This window comes from Mobula birostris, chromosome 21, assembly GCF_030028105.1.
Source record: "Mobula birostris isolate sMobBir1 chromosome 21, sMobBir1.hap1, whole genome shotgun sequence".
In the NCBI taxonomy this organism is placed as follows: Eukaryota; Metazoa; Chordata; class Chondrichthyes; order Myliobatiformes; family Myliobatidae; genus Mobula; species Mobula birostris.
Window position 1 is genome coordinate 60,311,381 of NC_092390.1, and position 18,231 is coordinate 60,329,611.

At 39.8% G+C, this 18,231-nt stretch overlaps 1 protein-coding gene across 1 annotated transcript in view; it reads left to right on the forward strand.

Moving 5' to 3' along the window:
- The window catches only part of fhip2a (FHF complex subunit HOOK interacting protein 2), a 78,596-nt gene that overhangs the window by 38,316 nt on the left and 22,049 nt on the right, over positions 1-18,231 (forward strand). The window contains exons 7-10 of the mRNA XM_072239589.1: positions 2,507-2,703; positions 9,320-9,434; positions 12,122-12,198; positions 12,626-12,815. Of these exons, the coding sequence (XP_072095690.1) occupies positions 2,507-2,703; positions 9,320-9,434; positions 12,122-12,198; positions 12,626-12,815 (579 nt within the window). The remainder of the gene's footprint in view (positions 1-2,506; positions 2,704-9,319; positions 9,435-12,121; positions 12,199-12,625; positions 12,816-18,231) is intronic.

Here is an 18,231-nt window from a genome sequence, read left to right on the forward strand (position 1 = left end):
TATGAACCGATTTCATTTACAACAACAATTGTGAAATTCTTCTGATGTGATCAGGATCAGGTTTTAATGGTGTCCAAGGTGAAAGAAATAGCTAAACAGAGATACCACTGCACCTATGTAAATATGTAAAGATGAAATATCATTTAGTATAGATAGGAGAAGTAACAGTGGGAACATTTGAATCTTTGGATTTGCTTCTAGAAAACCTGTATTTCATTGTATGTACATACAACCCACAGGAAAAAGAATCTCAGGGTTGTATGTGAAGACATGTATGTAATCTGATAATAAATTTTTCTTTGAACTTTGAATTTGCAAGGGCAATCAGTACCCACAGAACTTAGAGAAAAGCTACCTACATCCACATATATTATCAATGCTTAAAAAAACATGCTACTTAATCGCATTGAATTTTTGTGCCCTTAAAAACATGCAACAAATGTATAACAAAATGTCAGAAGGTGTTAAAAGAAGGTTGATACAAGAGTAACGGTGCTCCTGATGTGGCCTCCTGTACATTGGTGAGAACCAGTGTAAACTGAGGGTTTGCTTTGTTGCGCACCCCCGCTCCATTGGCAAAAAGTGGAATTTCCTGGTGACCAACCATTCTAATTCCTGCCTTCAATTCTGTTCCAATACGTTGATCCATGGCCAGAATGAGGTTAGAGAAGCAACACCTCATATTCGGTCCAGGTTGCCACCAACCTGATGACATGAACATCAATTTTTGTCCCAACTTTCGGTAATTTTTTCCCACTCACCCTTTCCTCTTCTTAAATTTTACACTATAACCTTTTGCCCCTTCTCACCTGCCTATCACCTCCCCCTAATGCCCATCCTCCTTACCTTTCTCCCATGGTCCAAGTTAAAAAAGAGAAAAGTTAGGGTAGAGTGTAGAAAAGTCAAGTGCATAAGAGACAAAGATTACTAGATTTTAAAGGCACAATGAGTGTAAGGGTACTTTATCTGAATGCCCATAGTATTCATAACAACGTCAGTGAAGTTGTAGCACAAATCAATGTAAAGGGGTATGATTTAGTGGCCATTACAGAAATGTAGTTGCAAGATGGAGAGGATTGTGAATTAAATATCCAAGGATATCAGGTAAGGCAGGAAGGTAAGGGAGGTGGGATAGCGCCCTTAATTAGGGATGAGATCAGGGTGATAGTAAGAGATGATATAAGGTCTAAAAAGCAGAATGTTGAATCCATCTGTGTAGAGATAAGGAATAGTAATGGGGAAAAAAATCACTGGCGGGAGTTGTCTGTAGGCTATCGAATAATAACATTACAGTGGCACAGGCAATTAACCGAGAAATATCTGAGGTATGTAAGAATGAAACAGCAGTTATCATGGGGGACTTTAACTTGCACATAGATTGGGTGAATCAAGTTGGTCGAGGCAGTCTCGAGGAGGACTTCATAGAATGCAGCCGTGATAGCTTTCGTGAGCAGCATGTTACTAAATCTACAAGGGATCATGCTATCTTAGTTCTGGTCCTGTGCAATGAGACAGGTAAAATTAGGGATCCTCTTGGAAAGAGTGATCACAGTATGACTGAGTCTCTCATACAAATGGAGGGTGCAATAGTGCGATCTAAAACTAGTGTATTATGTTTAGACAAGGGAGACTGTATTAGGATGAGGGAGGATTCGGCTAGTGTAGACTGGGAACATAGGCTATATGGTGGGACGGTTGAGGAACAGTGGAAGACTTTCGAAGAGATTTTTCATGGTGCTCAACAAAAGTATATTCCAGTTAAAAGCAAGGACAATAATGGTGGAGAGAGTCAGCTGTGGATAACTTAAGGAAGTAAAGGAAGGCATCAAACTAAAAGTTTGTGCGTACAAAGTCGCCAAGAGCAGTGGGAAACTGGAAGATTGGGAAACCTTTAAAAAGCAACAAAGAACCACTAAGCGAGCAATAAAGGAAGAGAAGATAGATTATGAAAATAAACTGGCAGAAAATATAAAAACAGATAGTAAAAGTTTTTATAATTGAATGGCAGAGCAAGCTCAACGGGCCAATGACCTACTCCTGCTCCTATTTCTTATGCTCCACTCTTCCCATTTTGATTCCTTCTCTTCCTGCCCTTTGCCTTTTGCCCTTATCACCTCCCAGCTGCTTACTTCATTTCCCCCTCCCCAGCACACCTGGCTTCACCTATCACCTTCTAGCTTGTCCTCCTTCCACACCCTCCACCTTCTTATTCTGGCATCTTCCTCCCTCCTTTCCAGTCCTGATGAAGAGTCTTGGCCCAGAATGTCGACTGTTTATTCAGTTCCATAGATGCTGCCTCACCTGCTGAGTTCCTCCAGCATTTGTTCTGGATTTCCAGCATCTGCAGAATCTCCTAGGTTTATGATACAAGAGTAGATTTATTGTAGTAATACACTTCATTATTGATAGTCAGTTCAAGAAAACTCTGGAATTCATCACTTAATTATAATGTGAACTACATAGAGCAACACAACACCCAAGCACTTCTTTCTTATTTGCATTTCAGGATGGCCGAATTGTTGTTAAAGCTTCTGAGGGTCTAATGCTACTGGTTAGTTTGCCAGAGCCAGCAGCTGCAAAGTGCCTGACTGAGAATACTTCGCTATGCCAATTGCTAACAGAAAGACTGGGCAAGCTTTATAGAGCATTGCCACAGTCAATAGATCCCATGGATATTGAATCTTTGGAGTCTGTTAACTGGGGGTAAGTAGAACAGAGTAACTCCGATGTATCTTACGTCGTGAAGAAACTGTGCAGACAGTGACAGTTCACAATAATAAATATCCCTGAAAATTGTTCTGAGCCAAGTTCTTCCACTTTGTCAGTTATTCTTCCGCTATTGTGTTAAGTAGTAACATATAACAATGAGATTACCATGTAGACAGCACTGATAATCTTCACTGTTCAAAAGCATGAGGAATGTTAAAAGGTATCTGACAGCCTGGAGAATAATATACCCACAATTTTGACCTCATTTTTGTCTGAAAGGTCTTGTACATTTTCTCATATTTCATGAACCAAAACAGCAAATATTCTATAGGTGTGTTCATGAGGCAGCACGGAAGTGTGGTGGTAAGCACAATGGTTTATAGTACCAGTGACCCGGGTTCAATTCCTGCCACTATCGGTAAAGAGTTTATACGTTCTCCCTGTGTGGGTTTCCTCCAGGTGCTCTGGTTTCCTTCCACAGTCCAAAAACGTACTGGTTAATTGGTCCTTGTAAATCGTCCTATGATTAGTCTAGGATTAAATTGGGGGATTGTCGGGCGGCGTGGCCCAAAGGGTGGGAAGGCCCTGTTGTGTGCTGTATCAATAAATAAATGTCATGCTGGTTCACTATCTCAAATCAGCAATTCTGTTCATACCCACTCAGAACTGCCATTGCTACATCTGTTCCTGTTGACTCAGTGAAAAGGATTTATCATTTCACATTGTTAGCCTCTTAATTCCTGCCAATCAATTGAAAAGCAAAGTCGATCAAGGTGCAAGGATGTAAATCAGGCTATAAGTTTGAAATAAAAACAAAATTCAGCATTTATGGCCACATCACTGGAGACAGAAATAATGTTAAAGACTTGGGTTGATGACTTCTTGTTAGAACTAGAAGGATGTCCACCCAGGAAGTCCTTTCTTCTCGTTACTGCCATCAGGAAGAAGGTATTGGAGCCTCAGTACCCACACCTCCAGGTTCAGGAACAGTTATTACGCCTCAACCATCAGACTTTTGAACCAAGGGGATAAATTCACTCAACTTCACTTGACCCATCATTGAAATGTTCCTACAACCAATGGATGAAATTTCAAAGACTCTTCATCTCATGTTCTTGTTATTTGTCACTTATTTATTATTATTAGTTATTGTATTTGTGCAGTTTCTTGTCTTTTTCACTCTGGTTAAACCCTCTAGTTGGGTGATCTTTCATTGATTCTGCTATGGTTATTATTCTATAGATTTATTGAGTATGCCCACAAGAAAATGGTGACATATATATACTTTGATAATAAATTTACTTTGAAATTTAAACTTTGATTTGGAAAACAGACATGTTTTAAGTAATAAAGTGTGTTGGGGAGAGGGTGAGGTAAAGAATACAAAGAAAATGTCTGATAAGGTGGAGACCAAGATACACAGAGGGTGCTGAAGGCTTAATGGCAGCTAATCTGTCCGATAGGAGGTAAATGGCAGGAGAGAAAAAAAAACACAAACAATATTAGAAATATGAGTTACCAAATATAGGTGTTGCTGGAAATCTCCAATAATGGGGAATGCTGGAAAAGCCAAACAGATGTGGAAGAATCTTGGATTTCTGTCAAACACCACCATCAGCCACAAGCAGGACTTTCTGGTGGCCATCCAGTTTAATTCCTATTCCTGTTCCGATGTGTCAATCCTTGGACCAAGATAAGGAGCGACTTATATTCTGTCTGGGTACCCTCCAACCTGATATCATGAATATTGATTTCTCCTTCTGCTGAACACATTCTTCCCAGCCTATTCCACTCTGACTTTTCACTTCTCACCTGCCTATTACTTCCCCCAAGTCTCCCTCCTTCCCTTTCGCCTATTAACCACTCTCCTCTCCTATCAGCTTCTTTCTTCTCCAGCCCTTGACCTTTCTCACCTACCTAGCTTCACCTACAACCTTCCAACTAGCCTCTTTCCCCTTCCCCACCTTTTTATTCAGACATCTTCCCCCCTTCCTTTTCGCAGTCCGAAACGCTGACTGTTTGCTCTTTTCCATTGATGCTGCCTGACCTGCTGCATCCTTCCAGCATTCGGTGTGTTGTTTTTTTCTCTGTTCAGAGATGTGACCCTGTTTCAGATGATACCATCCATATCAACATTTTTTTCAGTCTTCATCACAGACATGGTCTTTGAACTTCCACCCATCCCTTTTATCCAAACTAAACTTTTTTTTCTCAATTTATCCAGTTCTGATTTTGATTTGAAACTTTAATTCAGTTATATTTTGCAAAATGCTTCCTCTGGCATTTTATAATGAAAGATATATGGACTTAACAGCATAATTTTATTGCACTGAAGATACACTGAAATGTGGTTTTGATTTAATTAACAGGAGGATATCATTGCAGCAGAATGTTCACTCTTCATGTAATATAAGTTGTATTTTAAAAGATATATTGCAGTCCCTGGATAACTTAAGTTTGCTCGAGAGAGAGACACAAGAGATTACAGATGTTGCCTCCTGCTTCTGTTAATACCAACTATCATCTCACCACCCTCAGTCCTAATGCAAGATCTCAATCCAGACATATGACAAATGCTTTATCCCCCGCACATGTTTCAAGTTCCTTCAGCAATCTGATTTTTGCTTTAAATGTACTCGTCCTTTTAAATACTAGTAACACTTATCCCTTCTAAAATTTGCATTTTTGCTTGCATAGTGTAGACAAGTATTCAATTTTTCTTTCTTTGACAGTGGAACATTGTAATCCAATTGGTGGTATTTCTATCCAATTCAATATTACAGCTATTGGCAAGATGACCATAATATTTGGTATGCGTATTTGTGATTTAAAAACATGAGTTTATGAGGGGGTGTGTGTGAATATTTAGTTTCAATTTTTCCTTCGGCTTCATTATAAATTGCAACGGAGGAAACATATTGCATAATGTCCTGGCCGAAACATAAATAAGAGCTAACGTATGTACTTTTGCATCATTTATCAACTGTTGTGGAGCAGACTTGATGGGCCAAATGGCCTAATTCTGCTCCTAAGTCTTATGGTCTATAAATAATCCTCTTTCTACCCGATCCAGTTTTGATCCAAAAACTGAATTATGGAATAATACAATTGCCAGATGTTTTGCAGGAAAAGAACTGTGCTCTAAAATTTTTAAGCTGCTGAAATTGCGTGTTCCTTCAAAATTAACTTAGCATCTCTACAACGAGTATTAGGAATAGTTTTGTAATGAGTGTTAGTTACATAAAGTTACTTTATCACCAAGACTTCCCCTTCCTCTGTCAACATAGCTGGATTGTTGTCATAATGAAATACCCTTGACCTTTTTCTGTTCGTGGTCCACTTGTGACTTTAATTTACCTCTGTGACCCACCCACTCTTCAGAGTCTCCGTTAGTTGCTGAAGTTTTTTTTGGTCATCTGTACTAATTATTCTAATGTAAATGCAAATATCGAGGAACTGTGCTAAGTATAATCTCAGAAAAAAGTATCAGTATTGAATATATGTGTAAAAATAAAACTAGGGTTTTAGGCAGCATTTTTTTAATGATTTAATTTTTAGGCATTTTTTAAACTACTGTTATATATGTAAATTCTATGTTGTAATAAAGAGTGTGTACTTGCCAAGAAAAGCGAATTGAACTTCCTTTCAAAATATGCTAAGTATTACAAATTTAATAGATGTTGTAGGGGTAGATAGTGATGCAGTGGTATACTTCACGTGTCCTCACCTGTCTGCAGTTCTGGCAGATGACCCCCCCACAGCAGTAACTATAGCCTTTGTATCACATTTTATAACACACACAGGTCAGTGGAAAGCATACTTGCTGATTGGTCTTGCTGCAGGCAGCCCCACCCAATCTGCAATTTGAGATTGGGGGGTCGGTGTGCAGGACCACCTTTATACATTGAGAAATCTTTGAAAGTGACTGGTATCCCATGTTAAGAGAATCCTGGGCACAAAGAACCTTTGTATAGATAGCTTCAATAAGTACATAGTCATAGAACAACTCAGCATGTCATGATCTAAGTATTCTCCTTCAGTGGTGCAAAAAAAAATTTCACTAAATTTCTTGAAGATTAGCAGTTTCAAAATATGACAGATAAATCATTCAGAAAATTGTACTGTCCATTTTCACAACTGAATTTATTGAATCAAAATGAGGTTTAATATCACGGTACATATCATGAAATTTGTAACTTTATGACAGCCGTACAATGCACTGCATGATAATAGAGAGAGAAAAAACCTGAATTACAGCAAGAATATATATGTATACTAAGTAGTTAAATTTAATAAGTAGTGTGCATAGGTTCAATATTCATTCAGAAATTGGATGGTAGAGGGGAAGACACAAAATGCTGGAGGAACTCAGCACCTATGGAAAAAGGTACAATTGACGTTTCGGGCCAAGACCCTTTGGCAGGACTGAAACATCGACTGTACTTTTTGCCATAGATGCTACGTGGCCTGCAGGTACAGGTTTTCTCTTGTTTGTGGCAGAAGGGAAGAAGCTGTTTCTGAATCGCTGAGTGTGTGCCTTCAGGCTTCTTTAAAATGGAAAGAAGTTGCATTTTATGGTGGCTTTTCTGATCACACAGCAACCAAGGCACATTTCTCTTGACTAAGCATTTTGAAATGTACAAACCCCATTTCCAGAAAAGTTGGGATATTTTCCAAAATGCAATAAAAACAAAAATCTGTGATATGTTAATTCACGTGAACCTTTATTTAACTGACAAAAGTACAAAGAAAAGATTTTCAATAGTTTTACTGACCAACTTAATTGTATTTTGTAAATATACACAAATTTAGAATTTGATGGCTGCAACACACTCAACAAAAGTTGGGACAGAGTTAAAATAAGATTGAAAAGTGCACAGAATATTCAATTAACACCAGTTTGGAAGACTCCACATTAAGCAGGCTAATTGGTAGCAGGTGAGGTATCATGACTGGGTATAAAAGTAGCGTCCATCAAAGGCTCAGTCTTTGCAAGCAAGGATGGGTCGTGGCTCACCACTTTGTGCCAAAATTCGTGAGAGAATTGTTAGTCAGTTCAAAAGGAACATTTCTCAACGCAAGATTGCAGAGCATTTAGGTCTTTCAACATCTACAGTACATAATATTGTGAAAAGATTCAGAGAATTCAGACACATCTCAGTGCGTAAAGGGCAAGGTCGGAAACCACTGTTGAATGCGCGTGATCTTCCAGCTCTCAGGCGGCACCGCCTAAGAAACCGTCATGCTACTGTGACAATTATAGCCACCTGGGCTTGGGAGTACTTCGGAAAGCCATTGTCACTCAACACAGTTCGTCGCTGCATCCAGAAATGCAACTTGAAACTGTATTACGCAAGGAGGAAGCCATACATCAACTCTATGCAGAAACGCCGGCGAGTTCTCTGGGCCCGAGCTCATCTCAGATGGACCGAAAGACTGTGGAACCGTGTGCTGTGGTCAGACGAGTCCACATTTCAGCTAGTTCTCGGAAAAAACAGGCGTCGAGTTCTCCGTGCCAAAGATGAAAACGACCATCCAGATTGTTATCAGCGATAGGTGTAAAAGCCAGCATCTGTGATGGTATGGGGGTGCATCAGTGCCCACGACATGGGTTAGTTGCATGTACGTGAAGGTACCATTGACTCTGAGGTGTATATTAGGATTTTAGAGAGACATATGTTGCCATCAAGGCAACGTCTCTTCCGGGACGTCCATGCTTATTTCAGCAGGACAATGCCAGACCACATTCTGCAGGGGCTACAACAGGGTGGCTTTGTAGACACAGGGTGCGTGTGCTTGACTGGCCTGCTGCCAGTCCAGATCTATCTCCTATTGAAAATGTATGGCGCATCATGAAGAGGAGAATCAGACAATGGAGACCACGGACTGTTGAGCAGCTGAAGTCTTATATCAAGCAAGAATGGACAAAATTTCCAATTGCAAATCTACTACAGCTAGTATCCTCAGTTCCAAAACGATCAAAAAGTGTTATTAAAAGGAAAGGTGATGTAACACAATGGTAAACATGCCTCTGTCCCAACTTTTGTTGAGTGTGTTGCAGCCATCAAATTCTAAATTTGTGTATGTTTACAAAATACAATTAAGTTGGTCAGTAAAACTACCAAAAATCTTTTCTTTGTACTTTTGTCAGTTAAATAAAGGTTCATGTGAATTAACATATCACAGATTTTTGTTTTTATTGCATTTTGGAAAATATCCCAACTTTTCTGGAAGTAGCGTTTGTAGTTATAGTGCAGAATTTCAACAAAATGTGTTTAATAACTCGGCATTGGAACTAACTTGGTGTATATATAGTAAATTCCTTTTGACTAACTTAGCAGGAATCTATCAGCATCTGTGGATCTTACTCAGTTCTTATGTTAAGTGATCCACCTAAAATATTGTCCAATTCCCTCTTTACAAGCGCAGCCAGACTTGCTCTCAATGTTCAGCAGTTTAGTGTTTTTTTTCCAGTTTCTAGCACCTTTTGTATTTTATCATTGTAAACGTGAGTTAACACAATGAGAAAGGGTGTTTTCCTTTTAAATTCAAGCTGCTAAAAATCTTAATGAACGATGTCAAATTTTATTCTTCACATTCTGTATTACAGTTTGGATTCTTACAGCCAAAAAGAAGACACCACGGCTTTTCCAGGAAAGCGGCCTCTCATCTCTTTCCTGTCTTGGTTGGATTACTGTGACCAGCTGATTAAAGAAGCCCACAAGGTCTGAAAGCTAAGTAAAAAGTTTAACTGTTCACTGTTAGTTCCCCCCTGCCCCACCACAAATTTATATAAATAATTAAATTTTGATTTGAACTTTTTCTCACAGATAAAGCAATATAATTTCAACTGGATTGTCTCTTGTATTAAGAGAGTAAAATAATTTTATAAAGTATTTTTTGTGGATAGCTAATAGAATACTTCCAATGGCAGAAATGAATGTATGAAGGATCCAGTAAATCCTTCTGGGGAATATAATGAAGTTATAAATTAATTTACATTAAACTTATTGGATGTACTTTATCCATGTTCATTCTTCAATTTCTTTAAATATTTTCCATAATAAAATAGTAAATTGGAAGGGTATTTCAGCCCTATTACCATAATGGGATTTAAAAAATTGAATTCCACATTTATGTACCACAGGTGAGGTAACGCACACAAAGTGCTGGAGGAACTCAACAGGCCAGGCAGCATCTATGAAAAAGAGTATAAACGGTTGACGTTTTGGTCCGAGACCCTTATCAGGACCTGATGAAGTGTCTCAGCTGGAAACATTGACTGTACTCTTTTCCATAGATGCTGCCTGGCTTGCTGACTTCCTCCAGTATTTTGTGTGTGTGGCTTGGATTTCCAGTATCTGCAGATTTTCTCGTGTTTGTGATTCTACCACAAGTGAGGTGTTGCATTTTGGGAGTACCAACCAGGGTAGGCTTTATACACTGAACAGTGGGGCACCGAGGAGTGCAGTTGAACAAAGGGATCTGGGAATATGGTCCATAATTCATTGAAAGTGGTGTCACAGGTAGTTGTGGTATTAAAGAAAGCTTTTGGCACATTAGCCTTCATAGATCAAAGTATTGAGTACAGGAGTTGGGATGTTATGTTGAAGTTATATAAGATGTTAGTAGGCCTAATTTGGAGTATTGTGAAGAGGGGTCTCGGCCTGAAACGTCGAATGTACCTCTTCCTAGAGATGCTGCCTGGCCTGCTGCGTTCACCAGCAGCTTTGATGTGTGTTGCTTGAATTTCCAGCATCTGCAGAATTCCTGTTGTTGGAGTATTATGTGTAGTTTTGGTCACCTACGTACAGGAAAGATGTAAATAAAATTGGAAGAGTACAGAAAAAATTTACAAGGATGTTGCTAGGACAGGAGGAACTGAGTTAGAAGGAAAGATGGAATAGGTTACAACTTTGTTCTGTAGAACAAAGAAGATTGAGGGGAGATTTGGTAGAGGTATTCAAAATAATGAAAGGTATAGATAGAGTAAATGCAAGCAGGCTTTTTCCACTAAGATTGGGAGAGACTACAACTAGAGGTCATGGGTGAAAGGTGAAATGTTTAAGGAGAACATAAGGGGAATCTTCTTCATTCAAGAGGGTGAGCGTGTGGAATGAACAGCCAGCGCAAGCAGAAGACGTGAATTTGATTTCAAGATTTCAGAGAAAATTGGATAGGTACATAAGGGGAGGGGTATGGAGGGCTATGGTCCGGTTGCTGGTTGATGGGACTAGGCAACTTAAGTAGTTCAGCATGGACTAGGTAGGCTGAAGGTCCTGTTTCAGTGCTGTGGTTTTCTATGATACATCTGAGGTGGTAAACTTTGAGTTACATGGCTATAATGCTTCTGCTATTTTAAAATAGTGTATCACCCAAGCTGAGTTCCACAGATCATCTACAAATAGCAACCAATATTGGAAACATTTCTGAAATAATTAATAAAAATCAAAAAACTACAGATGTGAAAGTCCAATATAAAACAGAATATGCTGAAAACATCAAGCAGATCAGGTAGTGTCTTCGGAAGGAGAAAGAGTTAAGGATTCATGCAGATGAATGCTTATCAGTACTGAAAGAGAGAGAAAACAAGTTAGTTTGTAAGATGTAGTTTGTAACTGTGCCAGCAGATCATGATTTGGCAGCCATTCTGATTCAGCCTATCAGAAATATTGTCTTTGTCCTATTCAGCCATCCCTCAATATCTAGAAATTTAAGTCAATTTGTTTTCCTTCTTTCCCTCATTCTGTTTGAGTTTTTGACGTGAAAGTCTTAACTATCTGTTTCTGTTTCTCCAGATAATGCTTGAAATTTTCCAGTAATTTCTCTTATGTTTCTGAAACAGTTATAATGAAAATCTATATAATATAATTTAAACGCGCTTGCATTATTTGGGTTCCATTTGACAATTCTGCTTTTTGAGGATATTTTGATTCAGTGGGTCATGGAACTTCCCAGGATGTTGTTCGAGCAGGAGGAAAAGGATACATATACTGAGAGGTGAAGGAAAAAAATTAATCTTAAATTAGGTGTATTGCAGGAAGTTTAAAGGAACTCACATTATACAGATGGAAATTATATTACTTATTAGATAATGTCTCAAATGTAAAGTAACTAAGCCAAAGGGTACAAACAAAGGAAATCAATTTGAGAAAATTAGTGTATATATTAAGAAAAACATTGAACTCTGAAGAAAGATAAATATTTCTTTCAAACCATTGTACAAAGACTATTTGAAACTGGAAACTTGAGATTGCTAACAGAAAAGTATTTAGCTAAGACAAAATCTTTACGTTGTCCTTTTCCTTAATAAATATTCGTTAGGCTGTATCATGGATTGGAATGTTTCATGATGTGGAGTACAAATAACCAATCAACTGTATAATTATTTATGCTGCTTTTCATTTTACAGGTCACTGCTGCTGCCTTGGCAAGAGCTATCCGAGAGAGATTCTTTGTCCCAGTTATGGAACCTCAATTGCTTCAGACGTAAGTCCCTTAATTTCTCTCATCATTTCACTGATTTGTTCTATTTGTCTTATAAAGCAAAGCAGAAGAGTGCTTTCAGTATTTTTCTGTAATTTTTAACCACTTGCTCCTATGGAGGTAATGATTGAGGGACACTGTACCTGGAAATATGGCAGACTTGCTTTCCCACTCTTGACAGTAAAAGAGAGGTTGAATTCCTCAGAGAAAACATATAAAATTTCTGTCAATGTATTCCTTGTGAAAGCTTGCATGAAAATGTAGTTGCTGTCATATTAGAGTTCTTGTTCATTAAGCTTGCTTTATTCTGTATTTACCTGCTTGAAGAAGCCAGAAACTCTAATCTCAAGGTGACTACGATAGTTTCTTTTTAAAAACCTCTTCAAGTCTGGACAATGATACCTAAAATATCTTTTCCTTGTGTGTATAGATCAGAGATCGGTATTCTGACCTCAATATCACTACTTAATCGCATCATCCGTCAGATCACGTCAAATGCAATGCTACAAGAGTTAGTTTTCTTCTTGTTAGGGGAACAGAGACAGCCTGAGGCACCTGGACACAATAAACATCAGCTGCGGTACCGGCTCATAGAACACTGTGACCATCTGTCAGATGAGGTAAATATTGATAAATACAAAGTTTGCATTAACATAAAGCTACATTTCTTTTGTAAAACTTCTCCCATGTTGTGTTCTTGCAATATAACTCTGATGATCCACTGTCCAACTATTGGAAAATCCCAGTGCATGTGCATGTGGCTCTCCAGGTTTTGTTTGTTACACTCTCTTCCCACTCACAGGGGCCCCAGTTCCTATGCTCAATTTCCATCAACAAATGAAAATCAAAAAAGCAAACACAAATGCTGAAAATCTAAACTAAAAGCAGAAAATACTGGAAATATTGAGATGGTCAGGCTGATGAAGGACCCTACATCAAAACTGAAAAGCAAAAAAAAAGAATATCATTAAGCTGCAGGCTGGGTAAAGGAGAGGGGGATATCTCTTATAGGTCAAAACCAGAGTGGCTAATAAGAGAATTGGAGCAGTTAGACAGCGAGAACATGTACAAAGGAATGTAGGAGTTGCAAAATGCAAAACAGGAAGGTATGCCCAGCAGATCAGGCTGGGCATAACCTCCACTTAAAGAAAATGGGAAAAATACTGACCCATAATACTCTCTGCTATCAGATTTATGAAGACTCCAGAAACACTACCTTTTATTCCTTTTTTTGCACTATTTATTTAATTTTGTAATTTACAATTTTTGTTATATCTTTGCAGTATATTACTGCTGCAAAAGAACAAATTTCTTATCATATGCCAGTGATAATTCTGATTAAATACAGGCAGGGGTATCATGTTACTTGCAGTTATGGAATTTAGTATTGATTCCAGAAGGCTGCACTATGCTCAGATGGAAGATGAGATGCTGTTCCTCTGGCTTGCATTAGGCCTCATTGTTATATTTCAGGAGGCTAGAGGCTGATAGGTCAAAGTGTATATACTGCACATTTAAAGTGGAAGGCAACAGGAAGCTCAGGGTCACCTTGCAGTGATTGTACACAGATGTTCCACAAATCATTTGCCTAGTCTGCATTTAGTTTCTCCAGTGTAAGAGTCTGCATGTTGTGAACAATCTCCCAGCAACTTCTTTCCTTCCTTCCCATTTCTAACGAGAGGTCTTTGACCTGAAGCATTAACTATTGTGCTTCACAGGCGCGGCATGACCTGCTGAGTATTTCCAGCTTTTTCTGATTTTAATCCCAGTTCCTGCTCTCGCTTTCAACTTAACCAAGTTCACTGGAAAATTTATACCGTAAAACATCAAAAATTAAGTGAATTTATTATTTAATTAATAAAATTATAATAATGAAAGTCTATAAAAGTGTGTCAGACACCTGAGTATGCCAATTTATGATGACAGTTTTACTGTAGTTCTTTGAACTTTTTTTCTTAAAAAAAAACTTCTTGCAGCATTTAAGGAAATCAGTCAAATCCAGTATTATTCAGTTTGTTCTAGCTTTTGCAATAGAATTGAGTCAGATAATTGAACATGAAGGCCGTTGTGCTTGGTGGATAAAATAGTATATATCCAGTTCCTACCTCTTTTTGTCGTTATATTAAAAAGAACAGTTCTTGTCAGGGGAAAGCAATTCTACTAAGATGTATTGTCTTTAAAAATGAAACAAATCCTTCAGCGTTCAATTGCATTTAATGCAGATGAAGGAACTATATCTTTGGCACAGAGTCTGGCCCTGTGTCTCAGAAGGATAGAGAAAGGAAGAGGATGGTAGCACTGATACGGGACTCTATAGTTAGGGGGTCAGACAGACAATTCTGTGGACGCAGAAAAGAAGCACGGATGGTAATTTGCCTCCCAGGTGCCAGGGTCCGGGATGTTTCTGATCACGTCCATGATAACCTGAAGTGGGAAGGAGAACAGCCAAAGGGCGTGGTCCATATTGGTACCAACGATGTAGGCAGGAAAAGGGAGGAAGTCCTGAAAGCAGACTACAGGGAGTTAGGAAGGAAGTTGAGAAGCAGGACCACAAAGGTAGTCATCTCGGGATTACTGTCTGTGCCACGTGACAGTGAGTATTGGAACAGAGTGAGGTGGAGGATAAATACATGGCTGAGGGATTGCAGCAGGGGACAGGGATTCAGATTTCTGGATCATTGGGACCTCTTTTGGGGCAAGGGTGATCTGTACAAAAAGGACGGGTTGCACTTGAATCCCAGGGGGACCAATATCCTGGTGGGGAGGTTTGCTAAGGCTATTGGGGAGAGTTTAAATCAGGATTGCTGGGGGCGGGGGGGAGGGGGTAGGAACCAAACTGAAGAGACGGAGGAAGAGGTGGTTGGCTCACAAATAGAGAAAGCTTGGAGACAGTGTGAGAGGGAGGATAGGCAGATGATAGAGAAGGGATGTGCTCAGACCGATGGTTTGAGATGTGTATTTTAATGCAAGGAGTATTATGAACAAAGCAGATGAGCGTAGAGCGTGGATCAGTACTTGGAGCTATGATGTTGTGGCCATTACAGAGACTTGGATAGTTCAGGGGCAGGAATGGTTACTTCGAGTGCTAGGCTTTAGATGTTTCAGAAAGGACAGGGAGAGAGGCAAAAGAGGTGGGGGCGTGGCACTGTTGATCAGAGATCAACAGGAAGGGGTCAATAACTCTACTGGGTGTTTTTTATAGACAACCCAATAGTAACAGGGATATCAAGGAGCAGATAGGGAGACAGATTCTGGAACGGTGTATTAATAACAGGGTTGCCAGGGTGGGAGATTTTAATTTCCCAAATATGGATTGGCATATCCCTAGAGTGAGGGGTTTAGATAGGGTGAAGTTTGTTCGGAATGGTCAAGAAGGTTTCTTGACACAATATGTAGATAAGCCTACAAAAGGAGAGGCTGTACTTGATCTGGTATTGGGAAATGAACCTGGTCAGGTGTCAGATCTCTGTGAAAGAGCATTTTGGAGATAGTGATCACAATTCTATCTCCTTTACCATAGCATTGGAGTGGGATAGAAACAGAAGTTAGGAAAGCGTTTAATTGGAGTAAGGGGAAATATGAAGTTATCAGGCAGGGACTTAGAAGCATAAATTGGGAACAGATGTTCTCAGGGAAATGAACGGAAGAAACGTGGCAAATGTTCAGGGGATATTAGCGTGGAGTTCTGCACAGGTACGTTCCAATGAGACAGGAAAGGATGGTAGGGTACAGGAACCGTGATGTACAAAGGCTGTTGTAAATCTAGTCAAGAAGAAAAGAAGAGCTTACGAAAGGTTCAAAAACCTGGGTAGTGATAGAGATCTAGAAGATTATAAGGCCAGCAGGAAGGAGCTTAAGAAAGAAATTAGGAGAGCCAGAAGGGGCCATGAGAAGATCTTGGCGGATATGATTAAGGAAAACCCCAAGGCATTCGACAAGTATTTGAAGAGCAAGAGGATAAGACGTGAGAGAATAGGACCAATCAAGTGTGACAGTGGAAAAGTGTGTATGGAACCGGAGGAGATAGCAGAGGTACTTAATGAATACTTTGCTTCAGTGTTCACTATGGAAAAGGATTTTGGTAATTGTAGGGATGACTTACAGTGGACTGAAAAGCTTGAGCATGTAGATATTAAGAAAGAGGATGTAATGGAGCTTTTGGAAAGCATCAAGTTGGATAAGTCCTGGGACCATACGAGATGTACCCCAGGCTACTGTGGGAGGCGAGGGAGGGGATTGCTGAGCCTCTGGCAATGATCTTTGCCACATCAATGGGGACAGGAGGGGTTCCGGAGGATTGGAGGGTTGCGGATGTTGTTCCACTATTCAAGAAAGGGAGTAGAAATAGCCCAGGAAGTTATTGACCAGTATGTCATACTTCAGTGGTTGGTAAGTTGATGGAGAAGACCCTGAGAGGCAGGATTTATGAACATTTGGAGAGGCATAATATGATTAGGAATAGTCAGCATGGCTTTGTTAAAGGTAGGTCATGCCTTACAAGTCTGGTTGAATTTTCTGAGGCTGTGACTAAACACATTGATGAAGGTAGAGCAGTAGGTGTAGTGTATATGGATTTCAGCAAGGCATTTGACAAGGTACCCCATGCAAGGCTTATTGAGAAAGTGAGGAGGCATGGGATCCAAGGGGACATTACTTTGTGGATCCAGAACTGGCTTGCCCACTGAAGGCAAAGAGTGGTTGTAGATGGGTCATATTCTGCATGGAGGTTGGTCACCAGTGGTGTGTCTCAGGGATCTGTTCTGGGACCCCTACTCTTCGTGATTTTTATAAATGACCTGGATGAAGAAGTGAAGGGATGGATTAGTAAATTTGCTGATGACGTGAAGGTTGGGGGTGTTGTGGATAGTGTGGAGGGCTGTCAGAGGTTATAATACGACATTGATAGGATGCAAAACTGGGCTGAGAAGTGGCAGATGGAGTTCAACCCAGATAAGTGTGTCCTGACGAAGGGTCTCGGCCTGAAACGTCGACTGCACCTCTTCCTACAGATGCTGCCTGGCCTGCTGCGTTCACCAGCAACCTTGATGTGTGTTGTCAGATAAGTGTGAGGTGGTTCATTTTGGTAGGTTGAATATGATGGCAGAATATAGCATTAATGGTAAGACTCTTGGCAGTGTGGAGGATAGGAGGGATCTTGGGATCTGAGTCCATAGGACACTCAAAGCTGCTGCGCAGGTTGACTGTGTGGTTAAGAAAGCATACGGTGCATTGGCCTTCATCAATCATGGGATTGAGTTTAGGAGCCGAGAGGTAACGTTGCAGCTACATAGGACCCTGGTCAGAACTATGCTTAGTTCTTAGTTGTATAGGAAGGATATAGAAACCATAGAAAGGGTGCAGAGGAGATTTACAAGGATATTGCCTGGATTGGGGAGCATACCTTATGAGAATAGGTTGAGTCAACTTGTCCTTTTCTCCTTGGAGCGATAGAGAATGAGAGGTGACCTGATAATGAGAGGCATTGATCGTGTGGATAGTCAGAGACTTCTTCCCTGGGCTAAAATGGCTAGCATGAGAGGGCATATTTTTAAGGTGCTTGGAGGTAGGTACAGAGGTACGTTTTTTTTACGCAGAGGGTGGTGACTGCGTGGAATGGGCTGCTGGCAACGGTGGTAGAGGTGGATACGATAGGGTCTTTTAAGAGACTCCTGGACAGGTACATGGAGCTCAAAAATAGAGGGCTATGGGTAATCCGGGGTAATTTCTAAGGTAAGGACATGTTCAGCACAGCTTTGTGGGCTGAAGGGTCTGTATTGTGCTGCAGGTTTTCTGTGTTTCTATGTTTTTTTGCAAGTGCACTAAGAATTGTGTGTAAGTACATGCTTTTGAGTATTCCACAGAAATAGACTGAAGTTTCTTTAAGACAAGACAAGGAGAAAGCTTAAATGACATTTATGTCAAGCTAGAATCTAAAGCTTGCATTTTAATAATTTAATGGTTTAATGTTAGTGGTAATTCATATTTCTTTATCATGTTTTAAATCATTGTTTTCTGCCACTAGGTGGGGCTGTTTTG